Consider the following 24,440-nt stretch of genomic DNA (forward strand, 5'->3'; position numbering starts at 1 on the left):
GGAGCAGTGGTGGCCCGCGCTCCGCAGGCCTGGTCTCACGTCGGCATCGGGTCCAGGAAGTATCCGGCCCGCGACCCCCGCACGTCGCCCAAGCTCGGAACCTCCTGAAGGAGAGTCCGCCCCGGGTCTGTGGGGTCGACGAAGAAGCCGCCTCGCGAGTCGCCTGCAGCCTCACACCGCTCAGACCTCGCGCGCACGTGAGCGCCCCTACGGCCACGCCCCAAACCACGCTCCGCGCCAGGACGTCTCGCTGACCACGCCCCCGAAACCACGGGCCCAAGCCCCTCACCTGCCAGGTCCTCGAGGGCCCCGCCCCCGTCAACTCCAGGCCACATCCCCATTCGCCCCGCCCTTCACCCGCGCTTTCCCCACAGGTTCCGCCCAGAGACCGCCTTTGCCGTCCAAGGCCCCGCCCCACCTCTCTCCGTGCCCCGCCCAGGTCCCGCCCCTCTAACAGCCGGAGCGCAGACACCTCCCCTCTCAGACCCCGCCCCGCCTAAACCGCCCCTATAAGGCCCCGCCCCTCACACACTGTCCCTCTCAAGCCCCGCCGCCACCGCCATAGTGCGTAGAGGCCTCGGATGGAGCACGAGGCGCGGGTTCTGCGCTTGGCCGGCGGCTTCGGCCGGGCCCGGTGCCTCCTGGCCGCCGCTTCGTGGCTACCGTGCGTGGCGCTGGGGTTGGCGCTCGGCTCGGAGCTCCTGCTCACCGCGCTGCCGGCACACCACTGCGGCTCAGACCCCGCGCGCGCCCCGAGCACCTGCCTGCCGCTCAGCTACCCCGAGTCCGTGACCCGCGCCGGCTCCGACGGCGCTCGGCCCTGCTTACGCGGCTGGTACTACGCGCAGCCCGCCGCCGACCTGCTGCGCAGCCCGGTCACCCAGGTCTTCTGCTTCACTGCTCTGTCTCCCCCACCCTCTGTCCCCTCCTGGGGTTCTCCTCGCTCTTCTGCCCTCGGTCGACGGGACTGTCATCCTGGGGCTTTTGACTGGGGGGTCAGCCCCCTCCTGTCTGACGGTGTAGCAGATGTCCAAATAGGCAGGGTGCCAGGCCTAAAGGCAGAGTCTGAGGTTGGGGGCTGCCCAGGACGGCAGGCAGTCTGGGGAGGCAGAGGCAGTAAACTGAAGTTGAGCCGGTGAGTTTACAGAGGTCAGCAGTGCCATGAACATTCCAGCCGCCTGTGACTTTGGGGCTGTGTAGGTGTCCAGACTGGGTTCCCAAGACTTTGAATCAAAGGAGTGATTTGTTCAGTTCCGTTTTGAAGAGCAGGTCTTTCCACTGTGAGGTGTGTGCAGGCTGGCCTAGAGGTAGGGGTGCCATGGAGACATCCCAGGCACCTGGGAGGGTAACTGGGTAACTGGGACCTCCCACCCCCACCCCCCACTCACACACCCCCCAACTCCCACCCCCTCACCCCCCTCCCAGCTAGGGCCTGCCCACCCCTACCTCCCTCTTGGCAGCCTATGCCCCACAGCCACACCCCAGCCCAGGGAAGAAGGGCATCTGCTTGGAAACTGGGACAGGGTTGCCACATTTCTGCTCAGGCTCTTCTGGGGCCCTGAACCCTCTGGGCCTTCTCCTTCTGCCCACCTGTTTGGTGTGGTGACATATCCTTGTCTACCAGCTTTCACAAGCAGTCAGATTTTAAAACAAAATCTCTGATGTAGTGTGACCCAAAATAATGTTAAGCTTAGGGAGAAGGAACAGGGTAGGCCGAGAGCTGCAAAGCTGGGGTCAAGGGCCCTTGGCTGGGACAAGCCGGTGAGCAAGGCCCCACAGCCTGTTCTGGAAGTGGCTCTTGAAGTGCAGAGGGCGGGGGAGGTGCAGGAGAGGCCTTGGGGCCAGCCTGGGGGAGGGTGATGGCTGGAGAAAGCAGGTGCAGCCCCGCCCAGGGAGGCATTGGGGCAGGACCTCTAGGGTCCTTTCTATCCTGACATTCAGGGAACTCCGGCAGGAGAGGAAAAGGAGGGTCTTGGCTAGCTGACGGGTAACTGGTGTCCCCAACAGAGGAATCTCGTGTGTGAGGATGGCTGGAAGGTGCCCCTGGAGCAGGTGGACCACCTCCTGGGCCGGTTGCTGGGCTGTGTCCTCCTGGGCCTGGGCTGTGACTGGTGAGGCGCTGCCCCTTCCCTCCTGCTCAGATAGCCCTCCCCTGAGCTCTCCTGACTGAATCGACGGCTGTCCCCTGCTGCCCACCAGGTTTGGCCGCCGGGCTGTGTTTGTGGGCTCCCTGGTGCTGGCCACGGGCCTGGGGGTCGGCGAGGCCCTGGTTGCCAGCTTTCCCGCCCTGCTGACTCTGCGGCTGCTTCGAGGGGGGGCCTTGGCAGGGGCCTCCCTCGCCCTCTATGTGGCTCGTGAGTACCATGGGGGGCCCTGGGAGGCGCCCACTCAGGCTAGGCCTCTGACCCATTGGAGGGTGCCTTTCCGGCACTCCAGTTGAGGGCCCTTCTCCAGAAGGCAGGAGAGACGCTGTTTACTCTGTGGGCTCTGCTTTTCGTGGGCAGGCCTGGGTGACAGAACAGGCCACACATTGGCCTCAGACGTCCAGGTCCTGGTCCTCCAGCCACTGGCCCTCACCTCCCTGGACAAAGCAGTCCTCCTGAGAGGCCTGGGCCTCAGGCTCTCCCTGTCTGCCCAGGCCTGGAGCTGTGTGACCCCCCAAACCGCCTGGCATTCTCCATGGGGGCTGGCCTCTTCTCAGTGGTGGGCACACTGCTGCTGCCTGGCCTGGCCCTCCTCGCCCAGGACTGGCAACTCTTGCAGGGACTGAGCGCCCTGGCAACGGGACTGCTGCTGCTCTTTTGGGGGTAAGTGAGCTGGGGTCATGTCCACTGCAGAGGCCATGTGTATCACTTTCCTTTGACCGTTCAGCACCATGCAGATGGGCACGGGACAGGGACACAGAGAGTCATGTGCTATGTATCCCCACTGGCTCCTGCCCTACGTGGAGGTCCTGCAACATCCTCACCCAAACCCTGCAGGTTTCCAGCCATGTTCCCCGAGTCTCCCTGCTGGCTGCTGGCCACAGGGCAGCCAGCCCGAGCCAGGAGGATCTTGTGGCACTTTGCCAAAGCCAGCGGTGTGGACCCCGAGAACAGCACGGAGGAGGAGAGCTCCCTGGCTATGGGTAATAGACCAGCCAGGGAGAAGAGAGACCTGAGTGCTAGAGGAAGAAGGAAGGGCATCATCCCCTCACTGGTGCCCCATTATGTCTCCCGGTCCACAGAGCTGGATGTGCTGTGCGCGGGACACCCCCAGCCCCGGCACCACTCAGTCCTGGAGCTCCGGCACACACACGTCACCTGGAGGAACGCACTCATCCTGGGCTTCAGTTCGTGAGGAGGGGGAGGGTGTGGGCGGGCTAAGGGAGGGAGGGAGGGGTCTTCACCTTCCCCCTGGGTGAGATACCCGGCTCTGGCTGGGCTTGTAGCTTTGCATCCCTCCCAGGCTCATCAGTGGGGGCATCAGAGCCAGCTTCCTGCACAGCCTCGTCCCAAGTGAGCCCAGCTTTTATTGGCCCTACTTCCTGGCAGCTGGCCTGGAGGCAGCAGCCACCGTCTTCCTGCTCCTGACAGCAGATCTCTGGGGGCGCCGCTCAGTCCTGCTGCTGAGCACCTTGGTCCTGGTCCTGGCATCCCAGCTGCTCCTTGCAGGGGCCCAGTGTGAGTGTGGGGCCCTGCAGGCTGGCAGGGCTGTCATGTTTGGCCAGGGGTTTGCCCAATGTGTGTGTGGGGGGTAGTCCTGAGATGAGCCCCCTCCCAGAGCTGGGGAGGCAGGATGACATTGCTGTTCACCCCATCCATCATCTCCCCACTGTGCACTCAGAGAAACTGAGGCCAAAAGAGTTGAGGGCCAAAATATTCAGTAGACGGGGTTTAATGTAAGGGTTTGGATTGGACGAGGGCTTCCCTGGTGGCCCAGATGGTAAAGAATCTGCCTCCAATGCAAGGGACCTGGTTCAATCCCTAGGTTGGGAGAAGGGAATGGCAACCCACTCCAGTATTCTTGCCTGGAGAATCCCATGGACAGAGGAGCCTGGCAGGTTATGGTCCATGGGGTTGCAGAGTTGGACACGATTGATCAACTAACAATTTTGAATGAGGGCCAACTTCCAAGTGCAGGAGCAGAGAGGGAAAGCTAGTGAGGCCCAGAGCCTCGAGACACGGTGAGGGGAGGGAGGGCGCGTGGGCAGCGTGGGAGACTCTCCTCCTCTGCAGACCTGCCCAGCTGGATGGTGCTATTCCTCTCTGTCCTGGGGCTCTTGGCCTCCCAGACCGTGTCCGCTCTCAGCAGCCTCTTTTCAGCTGAGATCTTCCCCACGGTGATCAGGTGAGCAGGCCCTGCCAGCACACCCCAACGCTCCCCACACTCCCCATCTTCGTGCCATCAGGACAGGAGTTCAGCTGTCTCTTCCTGGGTGATGAGGGGCACGCTGGTCACAGAATGGTCTGCACATCAGCTCGGGAGTGGAGGACAGGGCAGTCAGAGATGAGAGCCCCCAGAGAGGGTGGGATTCCAGGGGAAAATTGACTGGATTTTCTAACGGAAAGGACAACTTTGGTTCCTGGACAGCTTTCCCCCAGACTTTTCAGGTGTTGTCCTGGGACCCCCACACCTTGGCCCCCACTAAGGGTACCCACCCTGGGAGCACTGCGCACCCTGTGCAGCCATGTCCTACCGCCCTCTCTTGCAGGGGGGCCGGGTTGGGCCTGGTGCTGGGAGCTGGGTTCCTGGGCCAGGCAGCTGTCCCGCTCACCACAATGCATGGCCGGCATGGCTTCTTCCTGCAACACGTGCTTTTCGCATCTTTCGCCCTCCTCACCCTGCTGTGTGTCCTGCTGCTGCCGGAGAGCCGCGGCCGCACGCTGCCCCAATCGCTGCAGGAGGCTGACCGCCTGTGCCGCTCCCCGCTCCTCCGGGGCTGCCCACGCCAAGACCTCCTGCCTCTGCTGCCAGCCTCCCTCCCTGGGGCAGGAACACAGCTGGCCCAGGAGGGGTGACCAGGCTGCAGAGACACTGCCACCCACCAGTGCTGGTGGAAGGGACTTGGGAGGGTGGTGGGGAGCCGGCCTGTTTCCAGGCGCCCTGGCCCCCCTCCAAGTGAGGAAGATAAAGGTATGTGTGGAACTTGGCTTCTTCTCTGGCTCTTCCCTCAGGCCCCACTCTTGGCTGAAAGGGGCTTCTGGCATCCACCTCCCCCTCACAACCAGGCATCCATAGCCCCTCCCACAGCCCCCCACCCCAGGAACAGCTGGGGGCCACAGCTCTGGTGGAACTGAGGTGGCGGAGGCCAACTGTGCAAGGAAGAGAGAAGCACACTTTAATTCACATTTGCCCCAGGGCTGCGTCCTTTCACACAGAGATAAGGTCAGCGTGGGTGGGAGGCACAGCTGGGAACGGGGCCTGACCCCATGGTAGGTGACTGACGGGGGCAGAATGGGTGCCTCCTTCTGGCCACTCCACTCGAGCTCTGAGCCTTGACCTTCCCTGGGGGAAACCAGACGGACCAAGGAGCCAGGGTAGGGCCCAGAGCCATCTTCCACCTTGATGGAGGTCCGCTGGAATTCCTAGGCACACAGCCCAGTTAGGTGTGTCCGCTCTGGCCCCTCAGGTCTGCCCTCTGTGTCCAGGAGGCTGTGCCCTTCACAGGGCGGTGCAGGTCCCCATCAGAAAGCCCTTCTCTGGTGCCCTCACGGGGGCCCGTACAAGTCAGCCAAGCGGGAGAAGCGGGGGCCCCATTCCCGGAGGCAGCTGTAGTCCTGGTCCTCATCGTCCAGGCTGGACAGGATGGAGCTCAGTGTCCCCGCCAAGGAGCCGTCCCCCTCGTAGTCATAGATGAGAGCCGTGTCATAGGGCGGGACGCTGGGGTCACAGTCTGCGGCCTCCAAACCCTGTGGAGAGGCCCGGGTCTCAGGACCAGCACATGCCGGCTTGGTGACCTCCGCCACCGGGTGGGGCGAGGCCTGGAACCGGGAAGGGGAGGGGGCAGAGGAGGCCTAAGTGGAGGCCGAGGGTACTCGGAGCAGCTCTGAGCCCCGCGCTGCCCCTGCCCCAGATGGTAGGTAGAGGCAAGGCTTCCTCTGGGCCTTTCTCTTTCCTTAGTCTGTAGCCACCACCTCCCTGTCCCACTCCAGAGCGATGCCTCAGGCTTCGGAGGAGGGTGTACGGGGCGCCCCCGGGGCACCTACGTCGTTGATGAAGTCAGCGATGTCTGCGGGGCTGGTGGGCAGCGCACGGGTCACCTGGGGGCGCGCTCGGCCGAACGGGGCGTCTCTGCGCAGCGGCGGCCGTCCCAAGGGGGCGCCGAAGGCCGCCAGTTCTGCTGGGTGGCGCAGCTGGTCTATGTCGTAGGCGTCCTGAGGGCGGATGGAGCGCGTTCCGGTCAGCCGCTATCGTCGCGGGTCGGGAGGATGCAGGCCAGCTGGGGCCCTTGGCCCTACCCGCAGCACTTGTAAGCCGCCCCGGCCCCCTCACCTGGTCCTCCTCCCCGCCCCCCTGCTCGTCGTAGTTAAGGATGTTGTCCCGGAGGTCATCCTGCAGTCCATGCAGAAGCCTCTTGTCCCAGGACTGCTGCCGGAACCGCGCCAGGAGGGCCACCAGCAGGGCGAGCACTGGGTGGGGGTCGGGGCGGAGGTCGGGGTCGGGTGGGGGTGGAGCGCGAGGGTGGAGGGCGGGGCCGGAGGGTGGGTGGGGCTGCCAGGAGGCGGGGCTAGAGGGCGGGTGGGGCTGCCAAGAGGCTGGGGTCCAAGGGCAAGGGCCTGCGGGCGCCGGCACTCACAGAGCAGCAGGATGACGCTGGCCAGCATGATGACCAGGGCACCTAGGCTAATGCCCGCGCCACCCGCCCGCAGTGCCGCGGCTCCCGGCAGGCAGGCGCCGTCCTGGCCGCAGCGGCACACGGTCACGTTCAGGGGCTGCTCGCGCTGCTGGGGCGGCTGTCCGGAGTCCTGGAGCAGCAGGCTGAGGCGGTGCAGCCCCTCCGGGACCCGGAGCCTCGGTCGCAGGCGCGCGTGGCTTACTGCGGAGGGCGCTTGCGGTCAAGCAGGGGCCGGGGGCGGCCGTACCTCCTCCCGTGTCTGTGCCCTGGGCAGCAGCCGACTGGGCGGCGCTCCTGGCATGCTAGGCCTCGGTTTCCCCATCCGTCCTCTGCGTCTGATAACCAATCCCTGCCGGGCCTGAGGGTGCACCAGCGGGAACCTCCCCCAGGCTCTGAACCCCAGGGGTGTGTGTGGGGGGCTCACCATTAACCTGGCTGAGGCTCCAGTTCCGGGCCAGCTCTGGGACCCTGGGGCTCAACTGGAAGTGGAAGGGAGCCCCGTGGGGGGGCAGGTCCTCATCCGTGGCCCCCAAGAGAAGGCCGGAACCCCGGTCTGGTGTGCTGCACAGGCTGCCCCACGGCGGGGACAGCTCAGGGGCGTGGTCGTTGACCTCCAGGATCTCAATGGACAGGGTCCCAGTGGCCGTGCTGGGTGGGGAGGCTGCAGGCGGGAGAGGCCTAGTGGGCCTTTGGCCCCTGCGGAGCCCCCACCCACCCTGTAAGTCTGCTGAGTGGAGCACCTGGCTCTCGGCCCTTGGGCAGCAGCAGGGGCCTCAGCTTGGATTAGGGAGCCCAGGAACCAGGCTGGGCTCCCCACTCACCATCATCTCGGGCCAGGATGATGGCCCTGTACCAGCCATCTTTGAGGAAGGGGGATGAGGGGCTGAGCACTCGCTGGGTCTGGACCCGGCCGGTGGCCCCGTCCACCTGCAGCCAGTCCTCGGGGTCATAGTCCTTGGAGTAGCTGTTGGCAAGGAGGGGAGGAGGGTGCAGAAAGAGCCTGAGCAGGACTCCCAGAGGTGGGTGGTCATGTGTAGATGGGAGCACACTCACACACACACTTACACACATACACACTCTCACACACACACATGCCCCCTTTAAGGATAGTCCTCCCACAGCCTTAAGCTGGTGTTTTCCGACTCAATCAACAGACGAAGAAACAGAGGCTTGGGGAGGGCAGGGGAGCTGCCCAGGGCCCCATGGCCACAGGTGACACCAAGACACAGTGGTGGGCACAGTGGAGACAGACACAGACAAACAAGGCCAGGGCAGGGGGTGAAATCCAACACAGTGACAGCCAGTCCCAGGGAGCAAGGGCTCCCTGGCATGGACAGGGCCAGACGCCCAGAGGCGGCCAACACAGGCTGGCTGTGTAGGTGTGTGCCATCTGGAGCCCAGCCCTGCCTACAGGACGAGGTCGTGTGAACAAGCACACAGGCCCTTGAGAGCCCCTGAGCCCTCAGTGACCATGCAGAGAAGCCCTCCACCCTCTGACTGGGTCTCTCATGGGAAGAGAATCCTCAGGACACAGGGCTGCCTACCCTTAGCTGTGCTCCTACCCTGGCTGGGAGGCAGAGGGGCGGGCCCTTACCTGAGCCTCTGCAGCTGTTGTGTGTCAGGGTCCCGGGCAGAGAAGGTGGCCACAGGTGTTCCTGGGGCGGCCCCCTCAGCTAAGCTGGTCCGCAGAGGGTTCTCCTGGAACACAGGCGCCTCATTGACATCCCGCACCTGCACGCTGACCCTGGCCTGGCCCCGCTCGGCCCTGGGGGCAGCTGCCTGCAGGGGGGCCTCATTCTGCACGGCCACTTTGAGGTCATACCGCTCCCGACTCTCATAATCCAGGGGCTGTAGGGGGAAGAAAGGTGGCAGCCCGTCAGGAATCTGGACCCCACATTCAGGGCACCCATGCTGGCGAGGCCTCTCCTGGGCTGTCCTCGGAGCGCCTTCTTTCCTTCTCCTTTGTAGCTTTGGAAAGATAAAAACTATGCAGAGAGAATAACAGGAAAATACTTTGGACACTCAAATGCCTCTGTCAGGTGTTGTGAGGTCCATTTCCATCCCCTGGCCAGGCTTCCTCCTCAGTGACTCAAGCAGTGATCTGGGTCTTATGGCTAAGAAGGTATCTGATGGATGTGGTTGAACGGACCTGTACGACCAGCGATGATCCTGGAGAACCTGGGTGGGTCTCATGTGTGGGTAAATCTCTGAGAGCAAACCTGAGGTTTCTCCTGGGAAAGCAGGATCCTGCCTCTGACACAGCCTCAGCTCCTGACTCTGCAGCTTCTCACAGCCCTGCAGACTCTGGACTCATCAGCTGCCCTCACAACAAACTGGGTGGCCAGCTCTAGTCAGTCTCTTACAAGAAAGGTCTTCATATATCGATAGCTACATCTGTGTCTCTCTGCAGATGTGTGTAGGAACATGTTTGTAGGCATGGGTGTGTATGTGGATGTGTGCACACATATCTCCTGCCGGTTTTGTCTCTGGTTGGCTGACACATGAGGTCTGTACTTGTGCACATTGATCACTTGCATTAAGAGGCAAAATACCAGAAATAACACATGGGCTTGGGGGCTGCCCACTCCTTCCAGCGCCGGTCCTCTGTGGTCAGCGTGGCCCCAGCCCACAGTCCGTGTTCCCGATCCCCTTGGCTCCCTTCTTAGGGTGCACAGAGGGTCCAAACAGGCTTCCAGAGTGTGAGGAGAGGCTCCCTCCTCAGCTCACCTTCACCACGGACAGCACACCCTCGTTGGTCCTGGGGTCAGTGCGGATGGTGAACTGCCCGTCAGGGTCACCGTCCAGGATGGTGAACTGGGCTGCCCAGTTGGGGGAGCCGGGCAGGTCCCGGTCCTCCACCTCAAGCCGTCCCACTTCCACTCCGCTGACAGCCTCTGCAGCCTCCATGAAGAACTGTGGGAACCCAGCCCCATTATTCACTGGCAGGCAGGGGTGGGTAATGGTCCCCTGGGGCCTCACCCTCCTGCTACCTACATTCGGGGAGTCCAGGACCCAGGGAGCCCCCTCCAGGCTCAGCCATGCCCCGGGTGCGTCTTACCCGGGGGGCAGGGCTGCCCCCACTCCCACCCAGGAGGAACTGGGGACACATCCTAACCCAGGGTCTCAGTGGCTTCCCTCCAGGGCCCTCCAGCTCCTGATATGCTCACAGGCCCCATGCTGGCCTCTAGCTGGGGGTCCTGCACAACCCACTCAGGGTGCCTCCTCTGAGCACCCAGCCTCCCCGTCCTCCGACAACCAGGATGGGGGGAGGGCAGCCCCGGGCAACAGCAGGTAGAGGTGGCACCTGATCCCCAGTGAACTCAGGGGCGTTGTCATTGATGTCCTCCAGCGTGATGATGGCTGAGGCGGTGGCGGTAAGGCCATCTCCAGACATGTCCGCCACCTGCAAAGTCAGATTGTACACGGCGACCACCTGGGGGCACAGTGACAGAGGGTCAGGAGACCTAGGTGGAGCGCAGGGCAAGGCTGGTTGGCCACCTTAGGGCCTGGGGGAAGGGCAGGCATACTCCAGGAGGCTCCAGCTCCTGTCCTGCTCCCAAGTTCTGGAGCAAAACAGACTGCCTGTCCTCTCAGGGTTGGACGGCACCACTGCTGACCCCAGACTCTGCCCCAGCCTGTGAGTAGGCAAGAGGTCAGCTGCCGAATTGGATAAATGCTTGGAGGGCATGTGCTGCATATGGGGGGTTGGTCTCTGCCCCGGAGAGACAGGAGCAATGGCCAAGAGGGGACAGAGATCAGCTAACATAGTGACTGGCCCTGGGGAAATCAAGGAGGATTTCCTGGAGGTGCCAAAGCCACACAGAAGCCAGGCAGTGAGCGGCTGCAGGGGCCCCACAGTGAATAAATAGGCACTGTGGAGCCCAAGAGGTGAGGGGCTCCTTTGATGGACCTAACCCAGGCTGGGGAGCCCAACTGCTTTGCAGGCAGTGGGGTGAGGGAGATTTTTGAACAGAAACAAGCTGAGGGCCCCTCACGCTGTCTCTGAATCCAACGGCACAGCCACCCACGGGGCAGGTCTGCGGGAGCCCAGGGCAACCGGGAGTGTCCGGACCGCCCTGTCCAGCTGTCGAGGCACAGCCAGGTGGCCTCACCTCGCGGTCCAGGCCCACTTGCACCGTGCGGATCTCCCCCGTGAGCGGGTCGATGCTGAAGAGCTGGGGGCCGCCTTGCTCCAGGATGGAGTACCGCAGCGCTGCATTGTCTGTCTCCGGATCATCCGCATCTGTGGCTTCAGCCCTGGTCACGTAGGTGCCTGTGAAGGGCAGGGATGTGCAGGGGTGATGCCCAGGGGTGCCAGCCTCCAGCTCCAGGGTGCGTCGCCTGCTCCCCTGTGGCATGCAACTGTGCCAGTTCCAGGCTCTCGGTCAGCCTGTGCACACACGAACGTCCCAGCATCCTGGCTTGTGCTGCTTGTGGGGGAGGAGGCGGGTGTCCAGTGCACACAGCTGACAGCTGTCTCCCATAGGACCCCAAGATAGACCAGGCGAGCTCACTGGGAACCAGCCCCTGGGGAGGTAGCCGGTGCACCCGCCACTGATCAGGCCCTGACCTCAGCCCCACCTTCAGAGTGAAGCAGTACCCAGGCTGTATCTGCACTCTGGGGCAAACATGGCCCCACATCTCGGGAGACAGGGGCACGTGGGCCCCCCAGGCACTCGGCACCTGTGTCCACCTGTGTTCCCAATCTCAGGAGAGGGGGGGTCTGCTAGGCCCTGGAGACATCTCAGCATCTGTGCCCACCTTGCTTTTCCTCTGCAGTGATTCAGGCCTGACCCCCCCAGCCCAGCTCAGGTGTATTAAGTGAGCCCAGTGAGGCGGGCTGGCCTTGGGCCATCGGGGGAGCTGCCCCACAACCTGTGACTGGGCTCACCGCAGACCCTCCTGGGCCCTGTCGGGTCATCTGAGAGTCACGCTGGTGTCTGATGAGCAGAAATGCCAACCACTGGCCTAGCCTTAGAGGTGGGGGGCTACCAACCAGGTAACTCCTGGCACAATGTTGGACCCCAGGCTGAAGCCAAAAAGAATGCTTAGAACAGGCACTGGGGTGCAAGTGAGTGCTTCCTAAAGCACCTGCCATGCTCTCTACGACCGAGCAAGTGAGCAAACTTGCAAAAGGAGCCCAGCTTCTCACCATCAGAGAAGGGGACCCAGAAGGGATCCCGCAGAGCTGGACTGGAAGTGGAAGTGCCGGAGAGGACTCGTGACTTGTGATGAAGGTAGAAACACGTACAAACATGGCTGTGAGTGAGCACACATATATGCACAAACACACATCCAAGCACGCACACTCTGGACTCTATATACATGAGCAGCTCTGGCTGCTGAAAGGGCCTGGGCTGCTTTGATGAGTTTCTGATCAGCGAAGCTTTCAGCTTCAAAAGAATGATGCAAAGAATTATAACTCATTGAATGAAGTGAGGCTCCATAAAGGCATACTGATACATAAAAACAAAATACATATGAGACAGGCTGGGACCTGGGACCCAGGGCTGCAGTGCTTGCATCTGGACAGACTTCTCCTCAATCAACAAATACAAAAAACTATAAGGGACTGAAAATAGCTGCATGCCTGTGTGTATGTGCAGTGGGTCAAATTACGGACAAGATTAAAAAAAGGCCAAAAACCCCCCAACTACCACTTCTGAAAAGCAAAAACGGGGTTGGAAGCAAAAGCAGGGTACTGCACATGCCCCCTGCACTCAACACCCAATAAGGGGTGGGCAAACCATTTAAGCCACAACCTCCCGCCTGGTCCCTGAACCCTGGATACCCCTCCCCTCACCCCATATAAGGAACAAGCTTGCCCCAACTTGGGGAGTGAGCAAGGAAACCTGTTTCTTGTATTTGCCCCCCTCCTGTGGCTGCGGGAGCCTCCGTAAAGCCTTGCCTGAATTTCTTGCCTGGCCTTTGAATAACTTCTATTGATTAAGGAGGCCAAGCACCTTGGTGGGTGACACATAAACACATACATTCATAAAGGGAGGACTGAAAGTTCTATTACGTAATAGAAAGCCAAGTGATGACAAAGAGGAAAAGATGGACTAGAACCCCGTCACTTCCCAACCATCAGGACAGTTAACTCCTGGCAGGCAGGAGCCTCAGGGACACCAAAGCTGCTGCGCCAGCGTGAGGGGACACCTGCGAAAGGATCTCCATGAAGAGAGAAGTACAATCACAGCGGAGACGCCTGGCAGACACCCTCCTAACTACGGGCCAAAGTCGGGCATCTCTGGGAACAGGACCTGTGTGCCTCCTGAGGGGGTCCAGCCACACAGCCTCATTCAGAGACAAGGTTCACAGCGACTATACATGCCTCAGGATGTCAGTGTTGTGACCAATGAGGCGAGAGACTTTTCACAATGAAAACTACAAAACGTCGGTGAGAGAAGTTGGAGAAAACATAAATAAATGGACACACAGTCCATGATCATGGGTTGGAAGACTTGCTGCCAAGTTGTCAGTACCACCCAGAGTGACCTACAGATTCAATGTAAGCCCTCTCAAAATCCCAAGGATGTTTTCTTGACATTAAAAAAAAAATCATTCTAAAGTTCCTGTCTAATCTCAAAGGACCCTGAGCAGCCAAAACAATTTTGAAAAAAGAACAAAGTTAAGAGGACATACTTCTTGATTTCAAAGCTTTCTCCACAGGTACAGTAATCCGTGCACATCTGCCCTCAAGACAGACACACAGACCAGCGGAACAGAACTGAGACCCCAAGAATAAGCCTCACCCCCCGGGCAGGTGAGTCTACACAGGATGCCAGGACCGTTCAACAGGGAGCAGGCCGTCTCCCAGCAAATGGTGCTGTGAAAGCCGAACATCCCCCTGCAGAAGGATGGAGCTGGACCTGGAATTACTTAACACCACATACAAAAAACAACTCAAAGTGGATCAAGTCTAAATGTACAACCCCAAACTATAAAACTCCTAGAAGAAAACACAGGGCAAAAGTTTACAACGCTGGATTTAGTGATGATTTCTTGTTTACAACAACAAAGGCCCAGGCAACAGCAACAAAAACAGACAAACTGGACTTCATGATGCATCATAAATGCATCAAAAGACACCATCGACAGAGCAAGAAGACAACCCATGGGATCTACAGAACATTTTCAAATCATCTATCTGTTAAGGGATAAGGGATCTGATATCCAGGATATGTAGAGAACCCATAAAACTCAACCACACAAAAAAACAAACAACTCTGTTCAAAAATGGGCAAAAGACTGAACAGTCCTTTCTCCAAGGAAGATGTACAAATGGTCAATAAACACATGAACAAATGCTCGACATGACAAATCACTGGGGAAAAGCAAAGGAGAACCACATGATATATCCCCTCACACCAGCCACACAACCAGGGATTGAACTTGGGGCCCCTGCTTTGTTAGCAGCCTCACAGGATGGCTGCTAACAACACAACCACAAAACAGAACACAGCAGGTGCTGGTGAGGATGTGCAGAACCTGGGACCCTCCTACACTGCTGGTGGGAATGAAAAATGGTGCAGCCATGATGGAGATGGAAGATCCTCAAAAAGTTAAAAATAGAACTGCTACATGATCTAGAAATCCCACCTGGGTACGTACCCAAAGGAATTGAAAGCAGGGTCTCAAAGACATATTTGCACACCCATGTCCAGTACGGCACTACTCACAACAGCTAAAAAGTGAAAGCAACCCAAGTGTCCACTGAAGAATAAGCAGATCAGCAAAATGTGGTGCAAACATCCAGCGAGTATTATTCAGGCTTGAAAAGGAAGGTAAGCCTGACCCGAGCACCACACTGAGGAACCTTGAGGATGTGACACTCAGTGAAATGGGCCAGAAACGGACGGACAAATGCTGTGTGATTTCACCCATACACAGCCAAATCATGCAGGAAAAAGTAGCCAGTAGGTGCCAGGGGCTGAAGAGGGGAAATGGAGAGCTAGTATTTAATAGAGACAGAGTTTTGGTTTGGGAAAATGAGAAAATTCTATGGTGGTGGTAGTTGCACAGCGATGTGAACGGACTTAAAGCCACTTAGAAATGGTTATGAGGGTAAATTTTCTTACATGCATTTTGCTACAATAAAAGTTTGCAAAATAAAAGGCAGCGTTGTGAAGACTAGTGGCCCAGGAACTGTCCCCAACAAGGACGCATGAGCAGGTGGGGGTGTCAGTCTTGCCCCACAAGCAGAACAAGGGGGAATCCTCAAGATCACCCCTGTGTGAGCATGTCAGATGATGGGACACAGGCGACCTGATGTTCTGGGGGTCCAGGGTGTGAGTGGTCCCCAGGGAGGTGTACACACGGGGGCTCCCCTGGTACAGTAGGAGGAGTCCCCCGTGGAAGCAGGAAGAGGGGCCAAGGTCGTCGCAGCCACTGGTGCCCGCGCGGGGGGCTGTGCCCTTCCCCACCACCCACTGAGGCTGTAGGCGAGATGTTACTGTCAGTGTCGCCCTCCTGATGATGGCGACACTAAGTCACTGGAGTGTGTGCTCTGAAGGCCTCGTGTTGTAACCAGGTCCAGACAGGAAGGATGGGAAACAAGGAAACAGTGGTTGAGGCAAACATGTGCACCTCTCTGAAGCCTGTAGAGGGATTTGGGGCCACTTTCCCAAAACTATGGAACCATGTCAGAAGGAGAAATTAGAAGTAAAAAAAAAAAAAACTATTGTCATTTTAAGTCTTGAAAAGCACAAAATGGGATGAAATAAACACATGTGGGGACTTCTCTGGTGGTCCAGTGGCTAAGACTCTCGGGTCACAAAGCAGGGGCCCCAGGTTCAATCCCTGGTTGGGGAACTAGATTCCATATGCCACCAGTAAGAGTTCAGTGCAGAAACTGAAGACCCTGTATGCTTCAACTAAGACCCAGCACAGTCAGATTAAACACACACACGCATGTGACAAAGGAGGGGCATGCCTCGGTGGTGACCCTGAGCCTTCCCACCTCTGCAGCACGACTGCCTGGGGATCAGACTGGAGCCCCTGGGACCAGGGTGGGAGGCGCAGGGGTAGACTGCTGTCTGCAATGTCTATCTTCCTTGGAACAGACTCAGGCCAGCGAGTCCATCCTGTGAGGACTCATGAGGGATACAGGGTGGGGGGTTCCGCAATCAAAGTGTAGAATTAATAAGCAGCAAAGGCAGTGCCGATAATGAGCAGGGGGTCTCCTCTTGGGCCTGAGACTGTTTTGGAAGGAACAGAGGTGCTGGTTGCACAACACTGTGAATGTGGTAAACGCCACTGAATGTTCACTTCCAAATGTGTACTCTTACATTATGTGAATTCACCTCTATTTAGAAGGGAAGTGGGGAAGAGGAAGGAGGGGTGGGGGGGAGACAAGGGCAGGAGGCAGAAGCGGGAGGGGAGTGCAACAGAAACCACCAGAGGTTTGCCATCCAGGATCTGCCACCTCTGCATTTTGGAAGACTAGGGCATTGAAATTTATACTGCAACAGGAAGTGCCTTGAGTCGACCCATGGAAATTCCCTCCATCCTGGAGACTCTCTGAAGGACCTCTCAAGTTCTCGCTGACGGGAAATCCTGGTCTTCTGACCCACCAGTGCCCATGGCAAAGCCCCCTCCCCCACTGGGACCCCACCCGGCTCACCTGGGACAGCACCCTCCAGCACCCGGCCAGTGAACACCTCCTGCCTGAAGACAGGCCGGTTGTCGTTCTGGTCCACAACCACGATCTCCAGGTCCGTGGGCTCTTCCAGGGTGGCCCCCCCCAGGTCCAGAGCAAAGGCCCTGAGCTAGTGAAGCAGACAGCAAGGGCTGGCACTGTGGCCCCCAATTTCCAGTAGCTCCCACGAGGGCGACAGGGACAGTGAGAGCCGATTTTGCTTCCCGCAGCAAACAGGTGAGAAGCGGCCCGCGGCCCGCGGCCCGCGGCCCGGCGGTGCTGGGCAAGCGGTATATCCCCACCAGGGGGCGCCTGCGTCCTCTCAGCAGGCCGGCCGGCCACCAAGCCTGCCCACTTTCCGGGAAGTCAGAGCCTAGTGTTAAGTGTGGCTGGAGCGCTTCCTAAGTGCTCCTGGTCTCGGAGCCCTTTTTCTGTAAACGGTTTGGGCTGCTTTTGAAGTTTCCTCTCCCCACGTGAAATTTTAAATTAAGCCACCTCCTGTCCCTTTGGAGGATGGACTTGATACAACTTCCAGGGAAATACGCTCTCTGACTCAGTGTAAGGGAACCAGCCTCTCAAAGTCTGGCGACGGTTCGGGGCACATGAAAACAAAGTCTGAAGCTCCCTCCCTGGGCCAGGCTGGAGGGCTGATCCTCAGTTTATAGGAGACTCAGGTGAGTTCCAGGTTCCCCTCTTCCACGCCTGGCTCACCCAGTCCTGACTCCCCTCCCCACGCCCTTCCTCTCAGGCTCCACAATCCCAAGACCTCCAAGGGGCAGGTCCCATGCCACCCACCCCACCCTGACGGTCACTATGGGGCAGCTGCGTCGTGGGTGGCCTATTCTGTGGGATACCCCCACAGCGTCCCGTCCCCGCCACATTTAGCAAGCCGAGGGGAGAATCCTCCACACCTGGGAAAGCTGACGCTCACCCTGCTGCCGGCTGCCCAGTCCTCCCAGGCAGGACGCAGACCTCAGCCTGCTCACGCGCATCTGTCCAATGGGCGAGCGACCCTGAACACTTGCCTCTGTGGGAACGGGTCCCAAACCCTGCCCGCTGCCCCCAACTAAGGACGCTAGTATCGCAGGCGGAGGTGTGGGCGGGGCCCCTGCGGGAATGGTGCAGGAATGGGCGGGGCGGGGCGGGGCGGGGCGGGGCGGGGCGGGGCCCACCCTGAAGCGGTCGGTCTTCTCCCGGTCCAGCATCGCGTTCAGGGACACCTTCCCCGTGAACTTGTCAATGGAGAAGACGCCTCGCGGCTCCTCGTCCACACCGGGCCCCTGGATGCTGTAGATGACGCTACCCAGCTGCTGCTTGTCCGACTTGATCTGCAGGCCAGGAAATGGGCTGGGGAGTTGCCCCCAGGGCAGGGGGTCTCTCCCCTAGTTCTCCGCCCCTCCCCCAGCTGGGACGAAGTCGCTCGGCCTGTGGCCCCAGGGTTTCCCCTTCCTAAAGCACACGCCCTCAGGGCCCCCCTCCACTTGGCCCCTCACCTGCACCAGGGGGAAAGGGAGGCGCTTGTGGTTCTCGGACACGCTGATGGGAGGGATGACCCAGGCTCTCCGCACGCGACCCAGTGTGGGTGCCCGGCGCCAGGGGTACAGGGTGCGGGGCCGCCTCAGCCTGGGGATCCCCGCTGAGGGAAATAAGCTCTGCAACGAAGGAGAACGGCCATCACCGGCACAGCAGTGCCCAGGGCTCCCCATCCAGGGCCCGACATCCCCTCCCTGAATACCAGGCCCTCCCTCATGTGGCCAGGGGAGGCTATGGTGCAAGGACCTGGGTGGCATGGGGAGCTCAGGAGGACAGAAGGTGGCCTGGCTCCCAGGATCCTGGGGAGGCAGGGGGTGGGGGAGGTGGGTTGTTCAGAAAAGACAGCTGGGCCAAGCTGGGCAGCCCTCCCACGCCTCCCCCTACGTTGTGGGTAAATAGTGCCGATAACGGGGTGGAGGGGCAGGAGGAGATCAGCCTCCCCGCACATGGCTGATCTGCCAGAGGTGACTGTGGAGCTCCTGGCTGGGGACATGGGGGTGACACACGGCCATCCCAAGCCTCACCACTGTTTGAGTTCTTGAGGGTTGATCGAGATTGACCAGGCCAACGCTTCTGTCCTAAGAGGCGGGGGCACCCATCCCACACCCAGGGCAGCTGTGCACACCGCAGGCCTCCTCTGCCAGACTGGGGAGGGTGCAGGGTCCCCCCCTGCACAGGCCTCTTCCTCCAGGAATAAGGCCAGGGGAGGCAGGACAGCGTGTGGGGCTACTGTGTAAGGCTGCCATGCTTCCCCAGGTCTACCCAACAGGCAGAAGTGGGCACATCACCCACCTCCCAGGCCCTGCCTGGCTGCCACCTACTGAGCTCTGGGCTCAGAACCGCGCCAGTAAGGGGCCTGGTGGGAGACAGAGCACCTGCCAAAATGCTCCCAGACCCACCATGAGCTCACCCCACTGCCACACTCAGACAAGGAAGCTGAGGCCCAGAGAAGGAACCCGGTTGGGGGTTGACGCAGAGCTGACAGCAGCCCCAGCTAACACCCAGGGCTTCCTGAGGCCTGGTTGAAGCATGCAGTTTCTGTGTCGGCTCCTTGATCGAGCAGCGGCTGGTCTGAGCCTGGGCTCAGGCACTGTGGCCAGCTGAGCATAGAGGTATTAGGGGTCCTCCACACCCCCCGAGTGGTGAGTGGGGCTGAGGCTGGTGCAGTCTTGGGGGACACAGAGCCTGGCTGGACTTGGATGAGGGCTGTCAGGGCCCGAGGCGGGGCTTGGTGGGGGCACTGCTGGGACCCAGCTTGGCGTGGCTATAGAAGAATGTGAGCAATGTGCCATTCATGGCTGTTATGAGCCCCTCAACTGGGCTGGTGGCTTCAGGAAAGGAGGGCGAGGTGACTGGTGAGTGTGGTGTCTCGGGGTGGGGGCTGAGAGGGAGGAGAAGCCCCTCAGCCAGGAGGCTGCTGTTCTGGGCAACCTCTGGCCCGTGCCCCGCTCCCCAGCACAGCCTCCCTGTTCTGCCTAGCTGGGTCCTCGCACACTTTGCTTACAGAACCACAGTGACACCCGGACTAAGACCAACCTCCCCAGGGGCCCCGAGCCACCTCCATACTTCTGAGTTCCCGGTCCTGCCCTCTCACCTGAAATGCCAGGAGCCTACGGTCCAGAAAGTAGCAAACTTGGTTAGGAGAGAGGACCAGCCATTTCACTAGGCCCCCAAACTCCCCGCGGCCTGACAGATGGCCGCGAAGCTTCCAGGCTCCCTGGCTGCTGGCCTCTCACCAAGCACAAGCCAGTGTGGCACTGCCACCAGGCGAGGACCTGCTGGCCTTTGTCACAGGCTCGGGGGACGGCATCTGTTTCCTGGGCATCTCAAGGCAGCAGCTCCTTTGCTCCCCTACCCCACTCTTCCTGCCCCTCTCGATGGCCCTCAGGGAGCAGCAGAGCCGGGAGCCCCAGCACCACCAATGCTGGAACCTCTGTCAAGAGAGTTTCTGAGCTGCCCAGTGACACAGAGGCCCTGCCTTGACCTCAGCGTGGTGGAGGGCTGGGGTGGGCAGGTGTGGGGGACAGTCAGCAGGTGCTTCTTGACCTCAGGCTCTTGGAGGGACCCTGAGGGACACACTTTGCCCTGTCCACACCTGCACTGGCCCTTACCCCCCTGCAGCCCCCCATCGAGCCTCTGGCTGACCCCTCCCCACCCCCAGCTTTGGCGACACCCCATGATGCCCACCAACTTGGCATAGGGCAAGTGGCCTGGGTGGGCTGTGGGATTCCCGGCCACCAGACTCTCCCCAGCCCAAGGTCACAAGGTCAGCAGAAGCTATGGAGCCTTGGCAGGGGCCCCTTACCCAGATGAGAGGCTGCAAGGGGTGGGGGCCTGGGCTGGCCTGCAGCCCATTTCCCACTCTGGGAATGTGTCTCAGTCCTTTGTTCTCCCAACACCCCCTTTTCAGAGACAATGGTGGTCAGTGAAGGCCTGGGAGCTGCCTAGGAATCACAAAACATCAGGGCCGGGACGAAGCCACGTGGACAGAACTGTGGACATTGATCGGAAGAAGCTCATAAAAGCCCCTGTGCCACACAGAAGCAATGGGTGTCAGGGACCCCCTTCCCCCAGTGGGGTCCTGCAGCTCCCCAAGGGTTACCCTCAGCCCCACCCTTAACCAAGAGCTGAAGACAACACCTGGAACTCCTAGGGATGCCGGGCCCCCTGCCCTGCTGTTGGGCCCCCAATCCCAAGGCTTCTGAGTAAAAGAGCTCCCCGCCACATTTGGAGTTCGTGGAGCCCAGCCATATGGTGAGCACCCCACAAACCGGCAACAAGGGCAGGAACGGCCTTGCCCACCCCAGACCAGGCAAGGGCTGGAGTGGGTGACACTGTCCAGCTGCGGGCTACCAAGGGCCAGGCCCCGAGGCCGAAACCTCCTTGTGGGGCCTTTCTGGCTCAGGACCGCTCATCCCCTGGGACCTGTGGGGTGCCTTCTCCACCTGGCCGCCACAGTGCAGCTGGGCTACTTCAGCTTGACTTGTCATCAGAACCAACCAGGATTGGTAACCAATACGGACAGATTCCACCAGTTCACCCCAGACCTACTGAGTTGGGAATCCAGGCAGGCACAGGGCTGAGAGGTGGGACTGGGAGACCCGGACTGGGCTCCACCCCACCTCTCAGAGGGTCTGGTGTGGGGTGGCGTTGGGGTCCCTGGTGGATCCATCCCTACCATCGACTGTACAGAAGGAAAAAAGTGCCAGAGCCCCAGAGGGGCGGCCAGCTGCCCTTGACCTCCGCTGGGGTCCATCCTGCCCAGGGGCCTGGAGGCAGCCCGCAGAGCTCTTTGCTGTCTTCACCAACCCTCGGGTTCAGAACAAAGAATTACAAGGCAGGCTGTCTCCCAGGGGCCCAGGGAAAAGAGTTGGACACTCTTCCGTGCTGGGTAGAGACCCTGGTGACCAGAGACAGCAGGGAGAGCCTGCTTCAGCTCCTGGCCCTGTGGCCTCTGGGGCCCCTGTGAGTGGTGAGCAGGGGATCCCCATGCGTCTTGGCTGACAGAAGGGTGTTTTCAATCTCCCTGCCTGGTGCAATCAGAGGCCGCTGCGGACAGGGGAAGGGGTTCTGGGGCTCTGCTGAGTCACGTGGCCTCTGGGAGGAAACCTCAGCCATGCTCCCGGGGGCTCTGCAAACTCTGAAGACCCCCTAGCAAAAGGAAAGTCCTGGAACAGGGCAGCCCCCACAGCAGACACACGGTCTCCTCCAGAGCAGGCCAGGGGATCAGCCCCACATCAGCGTGACAGTAAGCAGGGCTGCAGGGAGGGAAGCCGAGGTGCCGCCCTCGCACGGTGGGCGGGACAGCAGGGAGCATGGTGCTTGCCCTAGTGGGGGTGGGGGGAACAGCTGTCCTCTGCCTCACCATCCTGTCCCTCCGCTGAGGCCTGCAACAGCTGGAGGGGGGCTCAAGGGAGAACCACAGGGCCTCTGGGCCAGGCGGACAGCTGGCTCCATTCCTGGCATGCCTGATGCCTGCCAGGCCATCCAGGAACGGGGTGGCCTGGATTCCAGCCGAGGAGGTTGGGGGAAGGGGCTCAGGCCTGGGAAGCTCGCGGGGGAAACCAGACTGGAAACGTTTTGCCCACAATGTACCTCGGCCTCTCCCTGGCCCAGGCAAACCGCACCCACATGACCCAAGGCTCCAGGCCTCCCCTGGGTCCCTAGAATTTGAGGAACCCAGGCTCGGAAGTAATGTTGGAGGGGTGTCCCCACACACAAGTGCAAGGTCTATCATGCAGCTCACCGGAGCTGGGGGCCCCTTCCAGCAGTGTGTGGGTCGGCTCTGAACTATCTGCTCCCTTTCCCCAGGTGGGGCAGGGTCCTGGGGTGGGGTCCCAGTATGGACCCAGCTACTGGGGACACTATAGGCACAGGGGAGGGACTGACAGAGGCCGGCTCTGAAAAGACACACGCGAAGCCCCCTGGCTGAGATTTCAGGAGACATAGGCAGGGGGGAGGTGAGCCTCCTTCAAGCCCACCAAGCTGGCATTGGGCCTACACAGAGTCTGGTCAACAGCCCCTACCCCAGGGGCCCACCCCAGACAGCCCTGCTCAGGGCCTCTCAGAGGGGAAGGAAGGTGTGTCCAGGAAGTGGCCACAGGACCCCTGTGGCTGGACAGGAAGGGACAAAAGTCTTAAAGCTGAACTGGGTTGGGGAGGGCTGGTCCAGGGGACACTCCCCTTGTTTGGGTGCTGATCCGAGCTGGGCTGAGTGCAGGAACATGAGCGGCCAGGCCCACTGACTGGTCCACCCCCCCACTCCCGCCCCCCAGAATCCTTGCAGTCCCAGCTGTCTGGGAGGGGGTGCATTCTGTACTAGCCCTGGGGGAGGGGAGAGGAATCTGAGCTCTCCTCCCCTCCTCTGGGACCTGGTCAGGGGATGATACCCTCAGTCTTAAAGGAGTGGGTCTCTGGGAACCAGGGGCTGGAACGCTGTTTCTGGAGTGAGTGGAGCCTTCTGGAGCATGTGGGGCATCTGGGCCTGGCTTGGGAGGAGCAGAGAGCCCATTGCACCCAATGAGCTCCTAGCAGGGGGTTGAGGGGCACAGGTCATGGGCATCTGGGCTGTGCTGGGCAGAGGGTGACCATGGCCTCTCTGAGCTAGCTAGACACAACAGTGGGGAGTGGTGAGCATGGTCTACAGGGGGTGGGGGTGTCAGTGAAAGGGCCCAAAGGCAGGTGTGGAGGTGGCTGGAGCTGGGGGCTGGAGGCCAGGCGCTGGAGGGTCCAGATGACAGGCACTTAGCTGCCAGGGGCTGAAACCCAAGCTGGCACACCAGAACTGTGGGAGGGTCTGTGGGGATGAGAGGGGATGCCCTGGTGGGTGTGAAAGTGTAACAACAAGCAACGGGTCCTAAGCGTGGCTCATCGCCCTCCTGATCATCACCTGTCCAGTCTAACAGGCCTGAGGCCGTCCCCTCCGGCCTCACCAGTGGCACTGGCTCACACACTGTACTCCTGGGCCCAGCCCAGTGCCTTCCCAGCAGCTAAGGGGTGTGAGGATGTGGTCATATCTAGGGGTGCCCATGTGCGGAGTGGGGGCTCTGTGCTTCCCCCCCGCCTGCTGGCTCCCAGGCTGCAGAGACCTCAGGGTGTGGGGGTTAGGGGGCTGGCAGGAAGTGTGGAGGCAGCGGCTATGTGTGCTGGGACCTGTCTCTACTGGGCATGGGGCTCCCCAGGGAGAATGGGTTTCTGGAGGGCAGAGCTGCCCCTCCCCACCGGACACAAGGGGACCTTGGGCTCCATCCAACGAGGCGGGTCAGCGGCCAACTCATGGGGGGTCGACGTGCCTGGAACCTGGCCTCCAGGCTTTCCCAGCCAGGGGTGCTCCTGCTGCCCCCTCTCCCCATGCACCCCATAAGACTGAATACCCCAAGACCCTAGGGCTGAGGCCAGCACCTCCAGCGTGAGGGCGGCCTTCTGGGTCCTCTCTCCTGGCAGTCCCTGAACTTGGTTCCCCGGCCTGTCCACTGGGGGCAATTACACTACTCTCCCCCAAGGGCACAGAGCCCGCTGGACAGGGCTGCCCCACCCAGAACCCACCCAGGGCCCCTCAGCTCACAGCCGCCCACGGGAGCCCAGAGCCAGCGGTCCCGGAGACCTGAGGCCGGGCTGCCCCACTCTGAGACGCGGCGCTTAGCACAGGGGCCAGCGATCCCCGCGCGGCCCCCGGCCTTACCTGGGCCAGCAGCCCGAGGGCGAGGAGGAGCGCGGCGTCCATGGGCCGGTAGCAGGCGGCGGGCAGAGTGTCGGTCGGCGGGAGTGGCGCCTTCTGCTGGGACAGGACCCGGGTGAGTGACAGCACAAGTGTACGGGCGAGGGAGTGACAGCACGTGTGCGGGGGCAGGAGGGGCGGGGCCTGGGCGGGGCCTGCGGCTGAGTGACAGCACGTGTCCAGGGCGGAGCCGAAAGCTGGGCTCCGGGTCAGGTGGGGGAGAGGAGGCCTGT

General features: G+C 60.8%; 2 protein-coding genes across 5 annotated transcripts; one reads left to right on the forward strand and one right to left on the reverse strand.

Moving 5' to 3' along the window:
• The first annotated feature begins 556 nt into the window (after positions 1-556).
• Positions 557-5,126, forward strand: SLC22A31 (solute carrier family 22 member 31). Of its 4 annotated transcripts, XM_070388537.1 has the most exons (9): positions 557-884; positions 2,008-2,111; positions 2,200-2,354; positions 2,639-2,807; positions 2,982-3,127; positions 3,227-3,335; positions 3,448-3,662; positions 4,218-4,329; positions 4,694-5,126. In XM_070388537.1, the coding sequence occupies exons 1-9, from the start codon at positions 582-584 to the stop codon at positions 4,998-5,000; spliced, it is 1,620 nt and encodes a 539-aa protein (XP_070244638.1). In that variant the 5' UTR covers positions 557-581; the 3' UTR covers positions 5,001-5,126. The 4 variants fall into 4 exon arrangements, with proteins under 4 accessions (XP_070244638.1, XP_070244639.1, XP_070244640.1 ...); XM_070388538.1 differs by lacking the exon at positions 2,982-3,127 and having other exon boundaries at positions 3,431-3,662; XM_070388539.1 differs by lacking the exon at positions 2,982-3,127 and having other exon boundaries at positions 3,227-3,331.
• A 147-nt stretch (positions 5,127-5,273) lies between these two features.
• Positions 5,274-24,310, reverse strand: CDH15 (cadherin 15). Its single transcript, XM_070388535.1, has 14 exons — positions 24,172-24,310; positions 17,951-18,109; positions 17,630-17,785; positions 16,443-16,587; positions 10,930-11,090; positions 10,122-10,250; positions 9,545-9,730; positions 8,412-8,665; positions 7,639-7,781; positions 7,242-7,478; positions 6,779-7,018; positions 6,475-6,611; positions 6,189-6,356; positions 5,274-5,891 (listed from the first exon to the last, which is right to left on the reverse strand). Exons 1-14 carry the CDS (start codon positions 24,211-24,213, stop codon positions 5,691-5,693), a joined length of 2,358 nt encoding a protein of 785 aa, XP_070244636.1. The 5' UTR covers positions 24,214-24,310; the 3' UTR covers positions 5,274-5,690.
• Positions 24,311-24,440: the final 130 nt, after the last annotated feature.

This window comes from Bos mutus, chromosome 18 (assembly GCF_027580195.1).
Source record: "Bos mutus isolate GX-2022 chromosome 18, NWIPB_WYAK_1.1, whole genome shotgun sequence".
Taxonomy (NCBI): domain Eukaryota; kingdom Metazoa; phylum Chordata; class Mammalia; order Artiodactyla; family Bovidae; genus Bos; species Bos mutus.